The 22,967-nt window shown below is 53.0% G+C and overlaps 1 protein-coding gene across 1 annotated transcript; it reads left to right on the forward strand.

The window, feature by feature from the left end:
- Window positions 1–1,222: 1,222 nt before the first annotated feature.
- Mfng (MFNG O-fucosylpeptide 3-beta-N-acetylglucosaminyltransferase) lies at window positions 1,223–19,162 on the forward strand. The gene is made up of 8 exons (XM_057792013.1): window positions 1,223–1,687; window positions 7,417–7,465; window positions 7,771–7,873; window positions 10,383–10,536; window positions 13,983–14,068; window positions 15,326–15,491; window positions 17,308–17,393; window positions 18,382–19,162. Exons 1-8 carry the CDS (start codon window positions 1,433–1,435, stop codon window positions 18,446–18,448), a joined length of 966 nt encoding a protein of 321 aa, XP_057647996.1. The 5' UTR covers window positions 1,223–1,432; the 3' UTR covers window positions 18,449–19,162.
- The last annotated feature ends 3,805 nt before the right edge of the window (window positions 19,163–22,967 follow it).

Consider the following 22,967-nt stretch of genomic DNA (forward strand, 5'->3'; position numbering starts at 1 on the left):
GCAGACTGACTGGCTTTGAGGGCTAGGATTTCACTTACAAAACTGTTCATTGCGTGAGCATCCGGGAGCAAGTGTGCATGCAGTGTGTCACTTGCAGGAGCCACTTCTCCCCTTTTGTCATGTGGGGTCCTGGGGCTCAAACTTGGGCCATCAGCCTAGTCAGTGGGCTGCTTTACCGCCGAGCCTTCTCACCTGCCCTGAGATTCCTTTTTTAAGGGCTTTGCTGTAGTAATGCACACCTGGGCGGAGGTCAGAGGGCAACTCTCAGGAATGGGCATTTGTGTGTACCTGGGAATTGAACTCAGGTCCTCAGCCTGGGTGGCAAGCGCCCTTGCCCGCTGAACCATCTCGCCAGCCCTCACCATCATTTTATAAATGGCAGAAGTATCTTGTCTAATGCCGTCCAGCCAGGGAGTGGTCCTGTCTGGGATCTGAACCCAGCACCAAGCCTATGCTTTTCCCTGGTGGCACTTTGAGGAGGTGGGCTGTGAAGGGGACAGGCAGGGGCTGACTTGCCTTCATTGTCCTAGTGCAGGCTGAAATCCATTCACAGCCACCAAGCACTTTCCTGTGCTTAATTAACAAGAATTGATTGAGCGCCTAGTGCGTGCCAGGCATGCCAGGCACCGTACTGGGCTCTGGATTGTCAACAAAAGGGAAGAACCCCCCCTGGCCCAGCAGTCTCACGAGTAAGACAATAAATATGTAAAATACGCTGTGCAGCTGAAAGAGAGAAAGAGAAGGGCCTAGGCTTCCCCAAGAAAGGAGGATTGTTTAAATGAAGTAGACAGGGCAAGCCTCATGGCGGAAATAATGTTTGTGTAAAGACTCAAAGAAAGCAAGAAGTGATGATCTCTAGGGAGCGTGGTACAGTGGGCACAGTCCTGTGGCACATATAGGCCTGATGTGTTGTGGGTGTTGTGGGCAGGAGGGAAAGTGAACGAGGACCCAAGGCTGGGTGGACCAGAACTCTGTTGACTCTGAAATTACCGGTATTGAAATAACGGGTATTGTCTCTGTAGGAGCCAGAGTCAGGGCTGTGGGGCCTAGGAAGCCTGAGGGTCTGATGTGGCAGCAGCAGAAGGCTGTGCTGGGCCCCCTTCAGTGAGTGACACCCTGCAGCCGCCTTTGGGGCTTCCCAGGTCTAGCCCCTCCCCTCGGACTGAGCAGGGGCGGGGCCAGGAGCCTAGCGGCCCTGACTGGAGGGAGGGCGGAGGAGCAGGTGGCGGGCTTGTGGCCTCTGCTGGCTGGCGGCTGGCGGGACAGCGGTGGCTCAGCTCTGGGTCTGGAGACCCAGCTTCCTCCTTTCCCATCGGTACCCGCCCCTGATGCCTGCCAGACTTTTGCCCATACCAGGGCCCCCGCCTGACCAGCCTCCCACTCCAGACTGATTGGGGAGTCGGGGGTTGAACTGTCTGGGGGCCCGGTACCAATGCACTGCCGGGCCTTTCGGGGCCTGGCAGGAGCCCTCTTTACCCTCCTGTGCGTGGGACTCCTGTCTCTACGATACCACTCAAGTTTGTCCCTGCGGATGGCGCAGGACACACTCAGGCTGCACCAACAGAACCCAGGGTCCCTGGAACTGCAGCTTGACGACATCTTCATCGCAGTGAAGACAACCAGGACCTTCCACCGCTCTCGCCTGGACCTGCTACTTGACACGTGGGTCTCCAGGACCAGGCAACAGGTGACAGGCGGCCGCCTTGAGGCCTGAGAAAGCTCCTGGCTGAGGAGCTTACCGGGGTCTTCCTGATGGTCTGGGGAGAAGCTGCCCACTGGGGGGTCTCTCTGGGGTCTCTCCAGTCGTTCATTCCTCCATGCCTGCCCCCCACTGCCATGTTCCAGGGACTCCTCAGATTCACAGGTCTACATCTGTTGGGTTCAGTCTGGGGCCCTGCTTTAGGCTCCTCTCTCCCATTTTGGGTCCCCCCCTCTCTTAGATTCTTGCTCCTAACTTGCCTCAGGGTCATGGTGGATATCTGAGAGCCCGCAGGAAGGTGCAACCCACCAGACCTGAGTACTTGCCCATCCGGGCTCTGGGGATGGATGAGGCTGCCTGTAGCAGGGGTGTGGTGTGGATGCTGGGCAGACATTGAGGTGGGGCCTGCTGGAAGGAGGCTTCCTTTCAGTTCCTGCCTCACTGTGCTGCTGAGGGTGTGCAGGGAGTGTCTAGCCTCCCGGTTTCCTGTGCTGCCCTTGGGAGGCAGTGGCTAAGGCAGAGTGGGCAGGAGGTCAAGGTGAGGTGGAGATCCCGGCATGTGGAATACCTGTGTGTGTGTGTGTGTGTATGTGTGTGTGCGTATGTGTACATGTGCTCACACACAGTCACATATGCTAAACACAATAATAAGAAAGTGTGGGGAATAAGTGTGGTTCCTGAAAGCCAGAGCCCTCCTCCCCATACTCAAGACCCCATCAGTCGAAGCCAGGGACGGGGCACTGGAGACCACCTCAGGAGGCAGAAGTGGTTTCAGACATTTGTGCATACACATACTCTGCCCCCATTGTGGCTGCTGGCTCTGTGGGAGGAAGTGGCTGAGCCTGAGGAGGGGAGGCCAAGGAGAGGAGGCTGTTCAGTGAGGGAAAGGTGGGGGTACCTGAAGAGGATGCCCGCCTCCCCGTTTCCTGGCACAACATCTGGTACAGGCATGAGCCCTTTCCCAGTAGAGTAACTCCCATGCCAATACAGTTTTCTTTTCTTTTTTGTCTTGAGGGGAGCATGGTTCCTCCTCGGAAGCCAGCAGGGCTGGCCCTCCACGCAGACCTTCCTGTTTATGGAGCTGCGTCTATGTGTACCAGGGAGCGAGACCTCACGTGGTCCCTGCCTTTCCTGTCTTACTCACCATGATGGTGCCCTAGCCCCAAATGAAGAAACTAAGGCTGCAGAATAGAACAGGCTGGCCAGAGTCACCCAGAAGGCCTGTGGGCCACAGCATAGTGGGTTTCCCTCCTGCTTCTCAACAGGGCCCCTTTCTTTCCTGCCAGGCTCCCAAATCAGAGCTGCCAGGGTTACTGGAAGGCTGACTCTGGGACATCAGCTGAGGTGCTAGTGCCTGGCAGAACAAGGCTGGCAAAGAGGCTGAAGCCTAACTGACTTGGTCAAGGGGCACCTGCCGGCGTCTCTAAGGGGCTTTAGTCAGAGGCATCGTGCTAGCTGTGCTAACTACGTAAATGTCAGGTACTGACTTCCCATCCACAGTGAGGTCAGGCAGGGGAAGGAGAGGTGTTGGAACCTCAACCAGAGCAAAGGAAAAGGCTCTGGAAGGACAGGAGACAGAGAGACCCGTTTCTTACTTCTGGGCTTTATTTTTTTCCTGTGATCTTGGCTACAGGCCCTCAGTTTCCACATTTGCACAACACAAGTGTGTCTGGAAACAGCCCTAGCTGGTTAACTCCAGTGCTGGGCACCCGGCTGGTTAAAGGTGATGGGGTGACAGGTGGCCCCGGCTTAGTGTGCCGGGATAGACTCATGTATGGCCTTTGTCTGGCAGAGGGGGTGGGCGGAGAAGGCTGTTTTGTGTGTTTTGAGCTTCAAGGAGCTTTTTCTTCCTCTAGTCCTCTCCTGGGTGGGGGCTGGGCAGGGGGAGAAGGCTTCAGCCCTGGCTCCCCTTCACTGCAGCAGATGGTCCCCGGTCACCCCCTCCCCTGCCCCAGCAGCCTCCCATTCTCTTTGTTTCCCCGGCCTGTGAAACTGCAACTAACTATTGTCTGGGTCTCTTGCTTAAATAAATCAAATGCAGCCTACTGCTCTACCCACCACCCTGTGCAAAAGCATGGGCTCCTGGGCCTTCTCTGGTCCCCCAGATTCTGGCCTGGACCCTAGTTCTTTCCTAACTCTGCTCCACCCCCACCCCACCTCAGCAAGTATTCTTAGTCTGTTTGTCCCATGCTCTGGACGTGCGTGACTTCTGCTACCCCAGAGCCATTTGGTGGCAAACGTGGTCAGGCAAGAAAGGCCTGACCCATGGGTCGGCTCCCTCTAGACCTGTGTTGTGAGTAGGGCTTGGGTGAGAGCAGAATACAGCCAGAGGCCAAGGAAGACAGCCTGGGGACCCAGGAGGAGGGTGGGCCAGGACGAGCCTTGGGAGCAGAGAAAGACAGAAGCCAGGATACTGCGGAGGGTGAGGTGGGTGCACAGACGCATGGGGCACAAGGGGAAGAAGAAGAAGATAGGCACTGTGGTTCCAGGGCAAGTGGGAAGAGGATGTGTGGGTGGGGCCTCAGCTTTTTGATGTTGATCATGGAATCCAGGATCTCATACAGGCAATCAATAAACCCTGGCTTTTGCCTTTTTTTTTTTTGGGGGGGGGGTGTTCTCCCCTTCTCCCTCCACCTAGTGTTAGAGATTGAACCCAAGGCCTGAGCATGCTGGGTAAGTGTTAGGTAACAGCTTCAGTGCTGGCCCTTGCTTGTAGTTCTTAGGAGCTCAGTCCTGATGCTCTAGCCTCCAGGGAAAAGTTACAATGACAGGGATTTGAGAGGCTGGGGCTCAACAGGAAGCCACACAGCAGGTATGAATAGGGGCACCAGGGTCCAGGTGACAATGTTGTGTGTGTGGGAGGGGTAGAGAAGATGATACCAGGCCGAGGTCACTTGAGCTCTCCTGAATATCCAGGGCTCTGGCACCAGCTCAATGTGATAGGCAGAGGCAGACCCCAGGAAGAGGGCTCAGAAGGCCCCTCCTGTGCTGGGACACACTGGGGACAGACAGGACCCTAACTTCTGGTTGGAGGGGCTGAGGAGAAAGTGGGAAGCAGCACAGGGTCCTCTGGAGTAGCTGGCGGGTGTCAGGGAAGGTCTCTTGGGGGGAGGTACTGGAGTTGGCAGTTTCAGGTTTAAAGGGCTCACACTGTGCAGAAGATGTGTCTGTAATGTGTCTTTCTTAACTGAAAGAAATCTGAGTAGAGAAACCCCAGGGACAGGGCAGGAAGGGTTGAGGAAAAGTCACATTAGGTGGCAAGGGTCAGATGTCTCTTCCTTGACCACACTTAACTTTTTTAAAAAAGTGTTTCTTGTGTGTATGGGTATTTTTGCCTGCATTATGTGCATGCAGTACCCATGGAGGCCAGAAGAGGGCAGTGGATCCCCTTGGGATTGGAGTTACCGACAGCTGTGAGCCGCCATGTGGGTCCTGGAACTTGAACCTGGGTTCTCTGGAAGAGGAGAAAGTGTTCTTAATTGCTGAGCCATCTATTCGTCCAGACCACACTTATCCTAAGGGAAATAGGGACTCACGGCATTAACAGGTGCCAGCCATCTGATCCTGAGGGGACAGTCGTTCTGAGGATCAAGGTAGAGAGATGACAGTGGCTCGGAAGTAAACTTGGGGTCACAGGCCTTGGGAGAGAGGTCTGGTTCCCTCATGTCCCCCTTTTCCAGTGCCCTCCGGCTTCTGGCCTCCTGTGCCCTGTTCCCTGTGAGATATAAGAAATAGAGCCTGCCTTCCCTCTCAACTCTAACTTCCTGTTCACTCTTCCTGTTTTACATGAATCTCACTTTGCTCACACAGCTGCTGCTGTGCTCTCCTACTTTACAGATAGGTAAACTGAGGCTCAGGACAGGGTCTGTTTTGGTCTGGGAGGGTTTGTGGTGTGAAGACATCGTGGGTGAACAAGGAGGATCGTTATAGCTGGAATCCTGGTCTTGGAAGGATGACAGAGGAGGGCCACACAGGCCTGGGTTTCTTCAGCCCTCACTTAGAAGTGGTTCAAAATTGTTCCAAATGCTGGCTGAGCAGCCCGAAGGTCAGAGACATCACCAAAGGCCTTCAAGATGTTCTATGATAATGTGCTGTTTGGGCAGTAGGGAAGGTCTATACACACTGGGCTAGCTCTGGAGTGGGGGATGACCTATCACCTACCTGCCTGCTGTAGCTCTGTCTTGTCCACAGGCAGATTCTGGAGGGTTTGAAGCTGTTTGGTTTGGAATTGGTATTTGTTTGACTAAGCGATCGATTCTCACCCTCTTAGGGGTGGCAAGAAATGTCCCAGTCATGCCAGGTCACACCTGTAATCCCAGTACACAAGAAGCTAATACAGGAAGACTGTCACCAATTTTAGGTCAGTTTGGGGTTACATAGTTGAATTTCAGGCTAGCCTGATCCATAGTGTGAGACCTCATTTCAATAAATAAACGAAATAAGAAACAGCCTAGGTCTGTGTGTTAGAATCCTGCTCAACCTCATCTTTAGGAGGTCACTGGGAAGGAGGCATGAGTGACCCTTCTGGCACATGCCAAATCTGAGAAATCAGGATTATGCCAGTGTGTGTGGTTTCTGGGGCGCTTAGTGGTCTCTGTACCTGGACGAGGGTTTGTGGTTTTATGGTGTGGCTGTTTGGTGTGGTTATTCCCTAATGGTGTGGTGTGTGAGGGTATGGATGAGGGAAGTTCTTCAGTTTTGTACACTCCTGTGGGTTAGGGGGCTTTGCTTTCTTTGCTGTGATAAACACCATGACCAAAAGCAACTTGGGGAGGAAAAGGTTTATTTTATCTTACAGGTTACAATCCATCATGAAGAACTCAGGGCAGGAAGTCAAGGCAGGAACCCAGAGCAGAAACTGAAGCAGAGGCTATGGAGAGTTGCTGCTTATTGGCTTGCTTCCCATGGCTTACTCAGCCTGTTTTCTTTTTGCTGTGGGATGATGCTTTTGTACATTGTAAAGATTTGTCATTAATACTGGTTTAATACAAAGTCAATTGACCAGTAGCCAGGCAGGAAGTATAGGTGGGGCAATCAGATTAGGAGAATTTTGGGAAAAGGAAAGGCAGAGACACAGTCACCAGTCAGACAGGATGCAAGCAAGATGAGAATGCCTTACTGAGAAAAGGTACCAAGCCATGTGGCTAAACTTAGATAAGAATTATGGGTTAGTTTAAGTTGTAAGAGCTAGTTAATAATAAACCTGAGCTAATAGGGCAAACAGTTTCTGTTTGTTTCTTTGGAACTGAATGGCCAAGGGACCAGGTGGGATAGAAACTTTCAACACTTTTCTCTTCTCCTGTTTGTTGAGAGAAGGCTTCTATGTGTAGTCTTGGCTGTCCTGGAACTCACACTGTAGTCTAGGCTGATCTTTAACTCAGAGGTCCTCCTGTCTGTCTCTGGAGTGCTGGGATTAAAGGTGTGAGCCACCACTACCTGGTTTACAGCCTGCTTTCTTTCTTATACAGTGCAGAAGAGGGATGAGTTGGCTAAGGGTGTGTGGTCCTGGAGAGCAGCCCCAGCAGGCTGGTTCACCCCGAGTGTGTGTCCTTGAGAGCTTAGTTGTGTGTGTGCATGAGGAGGGTGTGTCTGAGGACAGAGGAGTGATGTCTGCAGTCCCCCTGTGTGTGGGTTAATCTGGGGTGTGCACAGCCTTGATGTGCTGGGGATGGGGGCCTCCTCCATCAACCTGTCCTGATGCTTCTGTCTCCCCACAGACATTCGTCTTCACTGACAGCCCAGATGAAAACCTCCAGGAGAGACTGGGTAACTGGGTAACTCCTCGGCGGGGTGGTGTTCCTCCACTGTGGGCAGGAAGAGCAGGGAAGCTGTGATGGGGCCTTGTGTTCCCCAGGAATTTTGTCTCCTGCCATTAGCACTGGGGACTACCTTGTAATACCCCGGAGCGGAGTACACGTAAGAGGCTGCTGGACAAAGCTCCATTCCGTGTGCTGCCTCAGTTCCCCTGGGAGGAGATGAGCCTTCCAGGCTCTCTGAGGTCCAACCCGGAGGGGGGGTCACTGTTATGGGGGAGGGGCTGGGCAGGTCCCCTCACTGCTTCCCATCTCCAGGCTCCCACCTTGTGGTCACCAACTGCTCTGCAGAGCACAGCCACCCTGCTCTGTCCTGCAAGATGGCTGCAGAATTTGATGCCTTTTTGGCCAGCGGACTCAGGTGCGTGTTGCTAGGCTGCTGGGGCTGGAGTGACTTTTGCCTCAGGCCATCATCTCTTTAACATGTTTTTGTTTTGCTCTGCTTTTGTCTTTTCTGAGTCAGGGTCTTACTGTGTAGCTTTGGCTGTCCTGGCACTGCTATGTAGCCCAGGTTAGCCTTAAACTCACAGAGATCTGCTTGCCTCTGCCTCCCGAGTGCTGGAACTAAAGGCGTGGCTGGCTTAGTTTTTTAAAATTACATTTGTTTGTTTACTTATTTATCTATGTGTGTGTCTCTGTGTGTATACATGTGTAGGTGTATGCGTGCCACGGCATTGTGTGAAGGTCAGAGGACAACTTTTTGGGAATTAGTTCTCTTTTTCCATTGTATTTCTGGCAGGTGCCTTTCCCTCCTGAGTCATCTCGTTGGCCTCAGACCACCTTCTGAATTGAGTGCCCTGTCAAAGAAGTAGAGTGGCGGGGCAGAGATGGCTCAGTGGGCAAAGTGCTAGCTGTGCAAGCCAAGGACCTGAGTTCGATACCCAACACCAACCCCCAAAGTACGACATATGCTTCTAACCCCAGTGCTAGGCAGTGGAGACAGGCAGGTCCTGGGGCTGGCTGGTCATCACATCCTAAGCTCCTGGTCCCAGTGAGAGATCCCATCTTGGTGGATGGTAACAGGAGGAACACCCCCCCAAGGTTGGCTTCTGGCCTCTGGACGCTTTTACCTATCTGTACCTGAACACGTACAGACATACATACCCCAGCACCCTGTTACCCCACAAAATGGAGGGACCTGGGCCCAATGAAGGGATCTTGGGGACTCCTGGGGTCTGACTCACTCTTTCCCACCTAGCAGGCAGGAGGTGGACCTCCTGGAGTCAAATCTTGTCACTCACTGGCTGCATGGCCTTGAAGTCTGCGTCTTCATCTGTTCTGTAGATATCTCTTCCTCCTAGGGTACCCAGCATGCTTCCTGATCCCAAAACACAGGGTTTGGATAGAAGCTACCTGTAGGAAGCACGGCTTGGAGTACGCATTGGGGAATCAGGATTGTCTGGTTTTCTTGACTGGAAGGAAGTGACTGGTGCGTGGTCACCGGGAACACCAGAGAAAGCCATCAAACTATTCTGTTAGGAGCCAGCCTCCACCTGCATCCCCCGGTATCCTGGCATTGTCCAGACTCTAAACCTGGGCTTTGTCTCTCGGTAATCAGAACCCGTCCCCATGGAAGAGGCCCGTGTAGTTTGCATTCTCCCCCAATAGAATCTATTGTAGTTGGTTGTTTTATCACTCTCTACTCTTGAGTGGGGAGCCACCACCCAGCTCCCAGATAAATCGCACAGAGACTTAATATTACTTATGAATACCCGGCCTTAGCGTGGGTTGTTTCTAGCCAGCTTTTCTTAACTTAGTTTGTCCCATCTGCCTTTTTCCTCTGGGCTTTTACCTTTCTCTGTTTCTGTATATCTTTGCTTCACTTCTTACCCTGTGGCTGGCCCCTTCTTTTCCTTCACCTCCTCCTATTTATTTTCTCTGTCCCCAGCCCTGCCTATCCTTTTGCCTGCCTTACTATTGGCTCAGTTCTTTTTTAATGCTTTTTAAAAAATATTTATTTATTTATTTATTATGTATACAATATTCTATCTGTGTGTATGCCTGCAGGCCAGAAGAGGGCACCAAACCCCATTACAGATGGTTGTGAGCCACCATGTGGTTGCTGGGAATTGAACTCAGGACCTTTGGAAGAGCAGGCAATGCTCTTAACCTCTGAGCCATCTCTCCAGCCCCGGCTCAGTTCTTTATTAGACTAATCGGGTGTTTTAGGCAGGCAAAGTAACACAGCTTCACAGAGTTAAACAAATGCAACATAAAAGAATGCAGCACATCTTCGTATCATTAAAACAAAATGTTTGACAGCATAAACAAATGTAACACATCTTAAAATAACATTCCACAACAATCTATCCTTATGCTTATCACAGATCCTTCCTGTAGGCCACTGGTTCCCAACCTTCCCAATACTGTGACCCTTTAATACAGTTCCTCATATTGTGGTGGCCCCAACCATAAAATTATTTTCGTTGCTACTTCACAGGTGTAATTTTGCTACTGTTATGAACCATAATGCAAGTGTCTGATATTTCTGATGGTCTTAGGCAACCCCAAAGAGTCGATCGACCCTCAGAGGTGTCCAGTCCCACAGGTTGAGAACCACTGCCCTCGGCCCTAGCCCTGAACTCTGTTTATCAGCTAATAGCATTCATTCTTGTTGTAAAGGTCACAGGTGTTTCACTCTCCTGCTAGGGAGTTTTGATGTAGCTATGCTAAAGCTTTGTTGTGATGATTGTCACGAGGTAGTCTTTTCCCAAAGTTTTACTGAGCTTAACTGTCTAAGAAGAATAAACCACGAGGGCAGACTCTGGAGGTTTTTGACCTAGTGCCTGCAAAGACAGCACTGAGTCTTGACTGTGGGGGCCCAGGGACACAGCATTTCCACAAGCTTATTGCGGGCCCCATCCCCACAGGTGGTTCTGCCACGTGGACGACGACAACTACGTGAATCCCAGGGCACTGCTACAGCTGTTGAAAACATTCCCACGGGACCGTGATGTCTACGTGGGCAAGCCCAGCCTGAACCGGCCCATCCACGCCTCTGAGCTGCAATCAAAAAACCGCACGGTGTGTCCCTTCCTCCTTTTCCAATTGGCTGTTGTTCTCAGGGGTGGGCTTATACCTGGGGGCGGGACCTGTCCAGGAGGCGGGACCTGGGTCTTCCTGGAGCCCTGGCTTGGCAAGAAGACCTCTGTCCGGTCTGCCGGCTTTTCTGACTCCGCCCATGACCCAGCCCCCAGACACCCGTTATCACCAAGGATTTGTACAGGATCTTAAAACACGACAGTCCTGGGTTGGGGCTGGAACTCAGGTGGTAAAGCGCTTGCCTAGCAGGTACAAAGCTCTAGGTTTGATCCCCAGCACCATTGGGTACGTGGCTGTAATCTTACCACTTGGGGAGGTTGAGGTAGCTCTCACCAGTTCAAGGCCAGCCGGGCTTACATAGTGGCTTCCCAGGACAGCCTGGGCTACAGATGAAATTGTCTCAAAGCCAGAAAAATACCAAACGATTGCTGGGTCAGGGGATACACCGTGGTTGCTCAGAACCGTAGACTCCCCTAACTTCTTCACCGCCCAGCCACTGAAGTGTGGACACTGGGAGCTAGAGGTCCACTTCCAGCTACACTGCAGACCCAGGTGACAGTCGTGGGCTGTCACTGTGGTTAGGTTAGGAAACAAAGCCTAGGAGAACTGGGCGTGCTTCAAACGGACCATTTTGTGAGGTTTGACCTGTGTTCCTCTCATTGCACGGTTCTTCCCTGCCCCCAGTCTGACTAGTTTCTGGAGCTTGGGTAGTAACCGCAGGGTAGGGAGAAGGCAGGAAGGAGGAGGAGGAGGCCCCCTCTCAGGAGGCCCTGCTTGGAGCAGGAGCTGATGCGTGGGGCTTCCCCTCCTTCCCCAGGCCACCATCTGCTGCTCTGGGGAAACGGGAGCCCTAATTATCAGTAGCTCACCAGCCACTGAGCCCTAATTAAATCCTCCTGGGCCCCAGGGTGCGTGCATGGGCCACTCCAGGTGAGCCAAGGGGTGTCCCCAGCCTCTGCTCTGACCTCCCACCCAGCCTGAGCCCCTCGTCCTCCAGGCCTGAGGAGTCCAGAATGGAGCCTGTCTCCCTGGGTTCATATGGCATCCCTGTCACTCCTGGCTTAGTGACACTGATTGAAGTTTGTCGGCCTTTTTGTGTGTCAGTTTCTCATCTGCGGAGCAGGTGATGACAGTCCTGACTCACAGGGTGGCTGTGAGCTGTAGAATCGGGTGGGACCATCTGTCAGAGTCCCTGGACTGGGGACTGGATAAACATTACAGGAGTCATTTCTTAGCCATGCCTTGCCTGGCCAGTTCAACACTTTATTGGGTACAGCCAGACCCTGGGCCCCACTGTCCTGGTTTGCTTTCTGTTGCTGTCATAAGTCCTATGACCAAAAGCATCTTGGAGAGGAAAGGGTTTATTTGACTTATTTATGCCAATCACATCCCATCTTTGAGGGAAGTCAAGGCAGGGACTCAGGTGGGAAGAGAGGCAGGAACCCATGGATGGAGGAGTGTTGCTTACTGGCTTGCCCCTTACATCTTGCTTAACTTTCTATCATAACCTAGGATCACTTCCCAGGGGTGACACTACCCATTGTGGGCTGGTGGCCCACACAGTGGGCTATGTGACCCTTCCACATTAACCATTAGTCAAGAAAATAAATGCCTCATAGCTGGGTGGTGGCACACGCTTTTAATGCCAACACTGGGGAAGCAGAGACAGGCAGATCTCTGTGAGTTTGAGGCCAGCCTGTTCTACAGAATGAGTTCCAGGACAGCTAGGACTACATACACAGAGAAACTTTGTCTTGAACTGCCCCCTACCCCCCTAAAGTCTCACAGACTTACTTACAAGCCCATCCCATGGAGTCATCTTCTCAACTGAGGGCCCCTCTTTCCAGGTGTCCCTAGTTTGTGTCAAGGTAACCAGCACACCCAAATACGCATGATGCTCTCCTTGGCACACAGCACCAAAGGAAATGTCTCTTACCCCCTCTTCTGCCTTGGACTGTTCCAGAATCCCAGAGTCCCCAGGCTGATGAGAGCCTGGAGTTCTCCAGAGTGGGGCAGCAAAAGCCAAAGAGCTCTGGCCTGGCATTGGTTCCTGCTCTATGCTCTGAGGCAAGTGACCTCTGTCCTCTGTGCCGTGGTCACTGTGGTTGGGGTACAGCCCTTCCACAGCCCTCAGCACGGGGCCGGGCACAGGAATGGCTCAGGCTGAGGTCCAGTCAGTGATGTTGTGGTTGCTGTAATTACACAGGATCAGAAGCCACACACTTGTTAATTTTTAATAAAACACATTTATTGAGCACTTCCTGAATGCTGGGTCCTCAAGAGATGTCATTCTGCTTCTTGGAACCCTAAACTGTCTCTAAAGGACACTCGTGGACGTAGATAGAAAGGAGGGCTATCAAATGACAGAACTGGGGCATTTGTGCTCCCAAGTCTAATTTAAGGCCCAGACCCCGGAAGTGGCTCCCTTGAGGTTCCGCAGCTGAGCAAAGTGGGGAGATGGAGGCTTGGGCCTCCTCCTAGGGCTCTTTCTACAAAAGCATCATGGGAAATGCTCAGTCTAACACAAGATGCATTTGTTAAACACCAACTGTGGACCTGTGGGAAGGCATGGGGGAGGGCATTGTTAGACCAAGAGATGAAATGGCAGAAGGGAAAAATTCCCCAGAAGGTTTGGAGAACCCACAGGTGAATTCAGGATCCTCACAAGAGAACTGGGAAGAGGCCTGGGCTGAGGCAAAGGTGGTAGAGGACTCAGAAAATGGCAGGAGGGCTGCTACCCACTACTGGGGATGGTGATGTCAAAGGGTTGCCTGCCCACAGGTGCTCCCAACATTGCTCCCTCTTTACTCCAGGGGTGGCCTCATGTTCTTCATCTGTGGAAAGCCTTTCTCAGCCTCAGGGATTGGGAGCGGGGAAAGTGAGAACAGGAGGCCTGGTGTTGGTGGCATCAGAGAATCCTGATCCTCTGGATAGTGACCTGTATGGAGATCTCTCCTCTGATCTTCCCAGAGCACTCTGGGAAGGGCTCTGACTGACTGGTCTAAGTCATGTGCTATTACTGGATCAAGGGACCCAGTCTTGTACTTTATTCCAGAAGCCCCTAGCCACCTCTGTGACCTAGGGGAGCAGGTGCCAGGTCCCCCCAAAGGAAGAGGGTAGAGTGGCACATGTCTCCCCATCACTGTGACCCCTAGGATCCCTCTCCTATGGGGGTTTACAAGGATGTCTCAGACCCAATGCCTCCTCTTCCAGGAAGCCAGACTCTGGCTGGGTTTGGGGTTCCCCTATAGCCTCACCACTCCTAATTAGCTGTGTGACACTCAGCCTTGGCTCCCTAGCTGTGAAGTGGACATGCTAAGGCCAGGCTTCAGAGCTTTGGGGTCATGGTGGTCGGGGGGAGGGGGTGGTCTAACTGGTGCCCCTGAGTTCCCCGGGCTCACTGCACGTCTCTGTCCTCCTTTTTCCAGAGGCTGGTACGGTTCTGGTTTGCCACAGGGGGCGCTGGCTTCTGCATCAGCCGCCAACTGGCTTTGAAGATGGTGCCGTGGGCCAGGTAAGCAGAGGCCCAGGAGAGAGGGGCCTTGGAGGCAGGAGGGGCAAGAGGGTGCCCAGAGGAAATGGCCTCTTACTCAGTTGCGTCAGGGTAGCCCAGACCTGTGTGGAACATTTCTGTTGACTTCTGGGAATGTGGTTTAGTTTCCCCAGGTATAAACGGAACTGAAAATACATGGCCAATGGCACTGTAAGGGCTCAGTGGGAAAATGTCAGGGCAGACAGCAGCTGTGGGCCGGGGCCTTGGCAGCCCTGCTGTTATCTTCTGACAATTGGAATCTTGGGGGTTAAGCATTGGAGCCCTCAAAGATGGGGGAGAGGAAGGCTTTCTGGAAGATGTGGCATTTTATCTGAGACATCCCCGAAGGCTATCCCCACAGGAGAGGGGAATCTTGGGAGCATGGGGGTGGGTGAGTGGAATACTGCCATTCTGGAAATGGCTGACTCTGACCTTTTCCCAGGTTGCTGTCAGTGGCCATATGCTTGCATGGATCTTTGCCCTGAGTTAGGCTGGAGCAAACAGGAGGGAGGGCAGTGCCATTTCTAGAACCCTCATGAAGGGTTGACAAGGTCACCCACCTGCTCCGCCACCATCCCTGTCTGCCCTTTGCTTCTTAAAGGATTCAGGATGTCAGTAGGCACGCTGTCCCTAGGCAAGCCCAGAGCAGGCTCACACCTATGACCAAAGGTTATCTCTGGGACTAGGGTTGCCCCACTGTGCTCTGCCCACCTCTGTGGTCCCATCCCATCTCCATGGGCAGCTGGGGTGCTCTCGGCCTGGATTTCTGTGCCCACCACACTCCTGGCCAGGCATCCTGGGGAAGGGACATTGATGGCCCTGGACAGTCAGGAGCTGTTCTCTAGGACACTGGTTGATGCCGTTGAAAGCCTGCTGCAGCCTCTGGGAAGTCCACCTTTTCTCCCTGGCCCCCTAAACCACATGCTTCCCTCTGACTTAGCCCCAGCCTCAGCACCCCAGTCTGTGGCAGGCAAGAAGCGCCACTTTCTCGTGTCTGGGCCCTTCTGAGTCCTCATCGCTAGTGAGGTACAGGGAGCCAGGGGGTGTCAGGCTGAGCAGCGAATCTATGAGCAAACAAAAGAGAGGAAAGGGGGAGAAGGAAGGGTACATTTAGCAGGGCTCCTTGCCGTTTCTAGAGCAGTGTGCTAACCCGCCCAGCGCAGGCCCTGCTGGGAGGTGGGAGGGGGCGCAGGTGTGCAGGGCCTGGGTCAGGGGCTACCACCCAGCTCTGTCCTTCAGCGGCTCCCACTTCGTGGACACTTCGGCTCTCATCCGCCTGCCTGATGACTGCACTGTGGGCTACATCATTGAGTGCAAGCTGGGAGCCCACCTGCAGCCCAGCCCCCTTTTCCACTCCCATTTGGAGACCCTACAGCTGCTGGGGGCCACCCAGCTTCTGGAGCAGGTGAGCCAACTGCCGAGCAGAGGGCGAGGGGTGGGGAAAAATGATCTCCCCAGAGGAAGGTTGGGGTACTCAAAATCAACCTGGAACTTGAACTTATAGAGCCATCGTGTATTGGTGGAGAACAGAGGCCCAGGGAGCATTGCACTCCTTCAGGACACAGTAGCTCAGGCCTCCTATTCCTTCTATCTGGGAAAACTTTACAGGCATAGGTGATGCCCCCAGGCATCAGTGATGAACAGATGATTAACCTACACCTGATGGCCCACAACTGCTGTTGGGACAGACTGGCTTGGCTTGTAGGCCTGCCTGCCAGTCCCACTGCCTGACCAGAGGGCCCGAGGTCTTCTGCTTTACAGAGTCAGAACACACGTGACGGAAGTGCATATGAGATTGAGTAAGAAGGAGGGACTGGACCTGCCATTCAGAAGGGACTATCTCCTGTCCAATCTACTCTCTCCTCACCAGCCTTGTCCTCAGATGACTAGGGCCTTGGGATGGCAGGATCTTAGCCCTAGGTCTGCAGTCACCAAGGAGAGAGGGTCCATAGACCCTCCGCTGACCTTTAGATCCCATGGTCTGAAGGCCTAGCTTGGGTCAGCGTCTGGAGTCAGTAGACTGACTAGGCAGGGGACCAGGGTGTGGGGGCCCACCTATTAGGAAGCCAGGAAAGGGGGACAAGTTTGGGGTGACCAGAAATGAAGCATCTAACTGCCATTGCTTTTTGATATAGCTGGCAGCCTGAGGGGGGTTGTCCTCTTCAGTGACTGTTTCTGCCAATCATCACATTGTGCCCGCACTGGCCTCCCCCAGTGTCCACAGGGACTGCTTCCAGGACCCCGGGGAACCCCAGACTCTCAGCTTCCGTCGCTTACGTGAAGGGCTGCAGTGTTCGGCAGAACCCGCACCCCTCCTCCACACGCGTTAAAACAGCGTTGGGTTATTTTCCATTCCTAATAGGATAGAAAGACTCGGTAAAATGTCATGCTGTGTTGTTTAGGGAATAAATGAGAAGGGGGAAGTGCACAGCACAGATGCAGTCTTTGGGATATTTTCAACCCGTGGTTGAGTCCACAGATGTAGAAGCTGCAGATACAGAGGGCCGACTACAGGGCTGGGGTGTAGCGTGGTGGGTAGAGCGCTTATGTAGTGTCATAAAGCCCTGAATTTGATCCTTAGATCTTCACAAATCAGGTCTGGTGGTGTGAACCTCCAGCCCCAGCACTTGGAGGGAGAGGCAGGAGGGTTAGAAGTTCCAGTCCCTGTCTAAATGTAAATAAATAAAATCTCCAAACACTAACTGCAAATATTATCCCTGTTCTATAGATGGGAAAACCGAGGGCTAAATGTGACTCATAGCTGGGGTAGCCGGGGGAGGATGATGAGCCCTGGTGGCCAAGTCATCAGTCTGTAGCCATGGCGTGTGTCCATTTCTTAGTTGCGATCTCTGTCTCATGTCTTCCTGACATTGTATAGTCCAGGACTGGCTGAGGCCTGCACGGGGCTGTGGAAACCTAGCTAGTCTGGGCACTCAGCTGAGGGAAATGATTGCTTCTCGATGAGCTTGGTGTCCAAATCTGTAGGAAGCAAGAATCACCAGCTCCCTGGGTAAGTGTGGCTGCTGGGGCCAAACAGACGGAGGCAGGAGCATGACTTCAGGCTGCAGTGCCTTTGGGGAGGGGCTGGGTTCTACGGGTACAGGAGGCTCAATTGTCAGGCCTCTCCGGAGGCCCAAGGTTTTCTCTCCTGGTACCAAAATGTTCCCCTTGTGGGCCTCCCAAGTGGAACATCTCCCAAATGCCCTCCCATCTCCCCCCAGGTCACCCTCAGCTATGGGGTCTTTGAGGGGAAACTGAACGTCATCAAGCTACAGGGCCCCTTCTCCCATGAAGAGGACCCCTCCAGGTGCGTGTGGGCTGAGGTGCAGGATGGAGGTGGGGACCAAGCCTAGGCACCCAAAGGTGGAAGAGCTTGGAGGGAGAGTAGTGCCACAGGTCATGGGAACAGAACTGGGAGCAGAGAGAATAGGTTTACTTCTGTACTCTGCTACTTTCTGTGTGACATTAGCTAAGGTCCTCTCTGGGCTTCCATCCCTCCATCTGTAACACTGGAGCCAATAGCTGTTCCAAGGGCCCTGAGGCGAGGGCTGTAGTAAGCACAGTCTTGTATCAAGGAGATGGAATTTGTCTCTGTGTAGGGAAGGAATTCAAAGTTCCAAGAGGAAAGGAGCTGCCTTTTTTTGTTTGTTTGATTTTTGGTTTTTCAAGACAGGGTTTCTCTGTATAGCTCTGGCTGTCCTAGAACTCACTCTGTAGACCAAGCTGGCCTCAAACTCAGAGATCAACCTGCCTCTGCCTCCCGAGTGCTGGGATTAAAGCCGTGCGCCACCACCGCCTGGCAAGGAGTTGTCTTTTAGTGGAGCGAGTTGGCCATCAGCAGGGACATGTGAGCCATAGCCTTAGTTAGATGATGCTAGATTTTTTGTGAGCTTGAAGATTCTAGAATTCCGTCAATAAGCTCTTAGGGTTGCCTCTGGCTTTCAAGGTGTCTCAAAGGAGAGGTTCTCAAATTGGGGGTGATTTTGCCAATGTCTGGAGTCAGTTCTGATTGCTCCATTCTTGGGGTGCTGCTAGCCTTTCCTGGGAAGAGCCTGGGGATGCTATCATCCTGCCAGGCATGGGACAGTCCCATGTGACACAGAGTTACCTGGGGATGCCACCATCCTGCCAGGCATGGGATAGTTCCATGTGACACAGAGTTGTCTGAGGATGCCACCATCCTGCCAGTCATGGCATAGCCCTGTATAACTCAGAGTTGCCTGGGCTGAGTGTTCACAGTGCCTGTGGGTCAGTGAGGTTGGGGTAACCATCTCCCCCTGTTGACTTCTTTGCAGGTTTCGCTCTCTCCATTGTCTCCTCTATCCCGACACACCCTGGTGTCCCCTGCTGGTGGCACTGTGAACTCTGAACTGCAGCAGGGGTCAATGGATGCTTCTGCCAAACCCCTCCCCTATCTCCTAAGCAGTCCTGAGGGCTCCTTGTTGAGTGCCCACTGACAGATGGTCCCTGGTAGGGCCTCTGGGTGACAGGAAAGGCCAGGACCTGGAGAGTGGTTGGTGTTGAAGGTGTCTCAGGCCCAGGGACCTAGTCACTCCACAGAGGCTGCGGGGGCACTTGAGTTGTGTGTGTGTGTAGGGGGGAGTGTTCAGGGTCCTCACTCTCCTGAGAGTGACATGTGCCCTGGCTGGGACCTGGCCTCAGTCATTCCTTGAGGACCAGGGAGGGCCATTAGGACAAAACCAGGGTCTGTGCCCTGCAGCTGTGGGACTGGTCTCAGCTGCTCCTAGATCCCCTTGCCTGGTCAAGGAACCTGGACTTTGGAAGCTCAGCAGGCTCAGAAGGACTGTGGTGGGTCCCTGTCAATTGTGACTGACTTGGTTCATTGTCCCAGCCTTCTTTGCTGCAAGGAGCTACCGTGTGACTCAGCGGGAACTGAGGAAAGCCAGCCGAGGTTTCTGGAGTAAGTTTCACAGCCTAAGATCCTTTCTCCCTACTGTGAATGTGGGTGTGATGACTGGCTCTTGGGAAGCTACTTTGTCACCATGAGGGAAAGGCCAAGCCAATCATCTAAAGCTGTTCTTTCTGACATCCAATCTGTGAGACATTAAACCTTTATTTAAGTCTCTCTCTGTCCCATTTCCTGCCATGGGCAGCCGGTACTCCTGGCTGGACAAGGTCTCTGATCAGTGGTGATGATCACATTTGGTGATAGAATGTGGTGTGTGGCTCAGAGTCTGGTGCAGGGAGGGGGAGGCTTGATGACTGAGGACTTTGTGTGCGTGTATGTGTGTGTGTGTGTTACGGTATAAGACTATGCATGTATGATGCGTATGTGGGGATGTATCTGTGGCTGTGCCATGCTCCTGTGTGGGTATGAGTTGCAGTGCTAGGAGCCCCGCCTCCTTTCCCTGCCCTTAGGGCATGGACTGGGAACCCTACAGTATCTGGGAAGTCAGCACGGTGACTGAGCTGAGGATTTGCCTTGGGTTTCAGCTAAAGGCGACATAGGATCGATTGACCATCCAAAGTGGAGGCCAAGCAAATACAATCTTTAACATCTCTGGCTCCAGGGGACTGAATGGTGACTAAACAGGACCAGGACGGTAGGGGCCTTCAGGGAAGGGAGCACAGAAGAGGATAGGGCCTGAGAGGGCCAGCATTGTCTTCCCCTACACAGATCCCTGTGATGCTGGGTGTCAGGACTAGGCCTGGGCCCTGAGAGAGGTAAGGAGGGAGAAGCATGTGGTTAGAGGGGCCCTGACTTAGGCTACCAGGGCCCACAACTCTTCTGAACCTGTCCTCTGACCTTGAAGAACGTCTGAGCCTGGCATGTTGGGGACCACCAGAGGCCTGGTCTCAGTCTCTGAGAGTGCTTGCTGCATCCCTGGGGGGGGCTAGTACAGACCTCCAAATCCGCCATCATCCTGGTTGACATCACGAGCATGGGATGCTGGGAAAGAGAGGGCCATGCAGCCCAGAGCCAGGCATGGGGAGAGGAGCAGTCCTGTCCACGGCCGCCGGCTGCTCTTAGAAGCTGCAGCAGGGTTTCGGGTCTTCTCCGATCCTGAGGGTCAGGTGACAGGAAGAGAACTCCCGCCATCTGCTGCCTTCATTGTCCCAGAATAGCAAGCTCACTGTGTAGCTGGGGATGGACCTGGGCATTTAATCCTTCTGCTGTTGCTGGGGTATAGGCTTGGCCACTATGCCCAGTTGATGTGAAACTGGTGTGCATGTGGCAGTGTCAAATCCAGGGCTTGGTGCACACTAGGCCAGCGCTACCAACCAAGCCTTGCCCCCAGCCCTGCCCCCAGTTCTAAGCAGTTAACATGAGCCAGGTCACTACATGCTCACCTGTTTGAAGCAGGGACCATTATTGTTCCTATTTCTTAGATTGGGAAACTGAGGCACGGGGCATGGCTCAGGCCTGTTTGTGAGGTAGCTGGCCTGTGTCAGTTGCCTCTGTATGGGATGATTTTGGAGGGTGGGGGAGCCTCTGCAGGCCTGGGCTTCATCCTCTTGCCTTTTGTGGGCTCTGTGCATTGGCCAAGTGGCTCCCCAGGGTGAGATGGGTACGATGATATCCCTAGCATATATGTGTGTGTGTGTTTGTGTGTGTATGCGTGTGTGTATTCAGTGCGCGTTTGTGTGTGTGTGTCTTTTTCTTTTTTCTTTTTTGGCAGCAGGGTCTCTCACTGGCCTGGAACTCATTGATTTGGCTAGACAGTCTGGCCACTGAGGCCCAGGGATTCTCCTGTGTCTGCCTTCCCAGCACTGTGACGAAAAGTGAATGCTAGCCCCACTTTAATGGGGATACTGGGTTTGAACTCAGATCCTTGTTCTTGCAATGCAAGCACTTTACTAAACCCTCTGCCCTGCCTCATGTCTCCTGATGGCATTGGTTCACTTCGGTGTTTGTTTGCTGACCCTTGACTTTAAGTGGTCCCAGCATTCAGGGGTCCTGTCAGCCCTGATTCCTGTAGCTCATAACTTGGTAGTTCCTTAGGAATATCTGAGGGATGGACAGAAAAAGGAGGAAGTGGGTTTCTTCTATTCCTCAGGGTCCTGAAGGGCTGACACCAGTGCAGGCCTGTGGATGGGGCAGGGTTTTATAATGGGCTGGGCTGGTCACATCAGATCAGTGCTGGCATCCTTCCAAAGTGTGTTCCAGGCATGAGCAGGTAGGAGTTCCAGCATTGCTCAGAAGTCACCGGCCTTGGCTTAAATGACATCATGAGGTTCAATTCATCAATTCCTCCATGGGGACAGTTGTACAGGATGGAGGATCCGGTGCCTTCAGCAAGGGATACTGTAACCACACGGGAAGAAGAAAGAGCTGAAAGAAACTCAGCCCTCAAAACTGGTTTTGATCTTGATTCAAATCAATGGGCCTTAAAGAGATGCTTTTGAGGAAAATGAAGAAATTTGAGCGGGGAGTGTGCGTTAGATGGCATTAGTGTCTCTACCAGAGACAGTGGGATTGAGGTTTTTTTTTGAGAAATGTTCTAATATGTGAGAGATACACTCTGAAATATTTATGGGTGGAATATGTCTGGAATTTGTGTTACAAAGAGGCCTGAAGGGAGGCATAAAATAAGAATGGCAAAGTGGGGGAGGGGCTGGAGCTGTGGAGCAGCATGCTAGCTTCGTTATGACATCGCCCTCCCCCATCTTGTTCCCATTTGAAACTTTCTACAATAAAAAGAATACTAAATAATAAAAGAACATCTATGGGCATTCTATTTCCCAGCTGAGGCTCTTCCCCCTCTCCTTCCTCCCTGCCCAGCTTCCTCCCCTCTGCCCCACATTCAGGCCCAGAGAACATCTGTTTTCCATGGGCACATCTGTCCTGGTACCCACTGCTGGGGAGGAAGGCTTGCTGGGGCTGGCCCCTCCTGCTCTGCGTTTGGCTCCTTGCCTGGTCTCCCCAAGGCTCACCCTGATTTCTTTTGGTTGTGAGCACTGGTCCCAGCTGCCTTGTAGCCCAGTGGCATTTTCCCTGGGCACAGCCTGACCCCACTCCTGCCTCCCTCCATTACTCATCCACTAATGCGATTTTACTTCTCCCCTCCTGGGGTGGGCAGATGGAATTTGTGTTAGATCCTACCCAGGGGAGCCAGGTGCAAAGCCTTGCTCTGAACAGGGGACTCTAATCCCGGAGGGGACAACATGTGTTGGTGAAGACATGGCATAGCTTGCCAGTGGTAATGAAATGTAGCTGGGGTGGCACGGAGGAGGGGTGTGGAGGCAGCAGGAACCCTGGCACCTGATGTAGGATATGGTGTCAGATCTGAGTCTCGAGCCAAGAGGAGGTCTGACGGAGTGGGGTGCATCACACAGACGGGACTGCTTAGACCCAGGGGGGAGAGACACCATGCATTAGCGTTAGCTCTGTGCAGCCAACCCTGTTCTTGCACACATGCTAATGCCATCCGGGAGAAAGCAAGTCTGATGTGCCTGGTACGTTTGCCCATATCTAATCGATAGGCACAGCCTATCCAGGTGCTGAAAGACTCTGTATATGTCCCTTAGTGGTGTCTCTCAGTGGCATAGTGCCAGGCTCATAGCAGGTATGAACACCAAGTGATTTCTGAAGTAGGTGTTCAGGTGCCAATCGCAGTTGCCTGGCGAAATGCTCCAGTGGCTGCGAGTGCCCAGTTGCTAGTGTGCCAACCCATAGTACATGAGGCCCTGGGTTAGAGCCTCAACACTTCATATAGCCAGGCATGGTGGTACATGCCCATGATCCTAGAAAGTGGAGGCAGGAGGATCTGAAGTTCAAAAGCAGCCCCGGCTGTCCTAGAAGTCACTTTGTAGACCAGGTTGGCCTCGAACTCACAGAGATCTGCCTGCCTCTGCCTCCCGAGTGCTGGGATTAAAGGCGTGTGCCACCCCCCCCGTTGAGAGTCTAATTAAAAAAAAA

This window comes from Chionomys nivalis, chromosome 17 (genome assembly GCF_950005125.1).
Source record: "Chionomys nivalis chromosome 17, mChiNiv1.1, whole genome shotgun sequence".
Lineage (NCBI taxonomy): Eukaryota > Metazoa > Chordata > Mammalia > Rodentia > Cricetidae > Chionomys > Chionomys nivalis.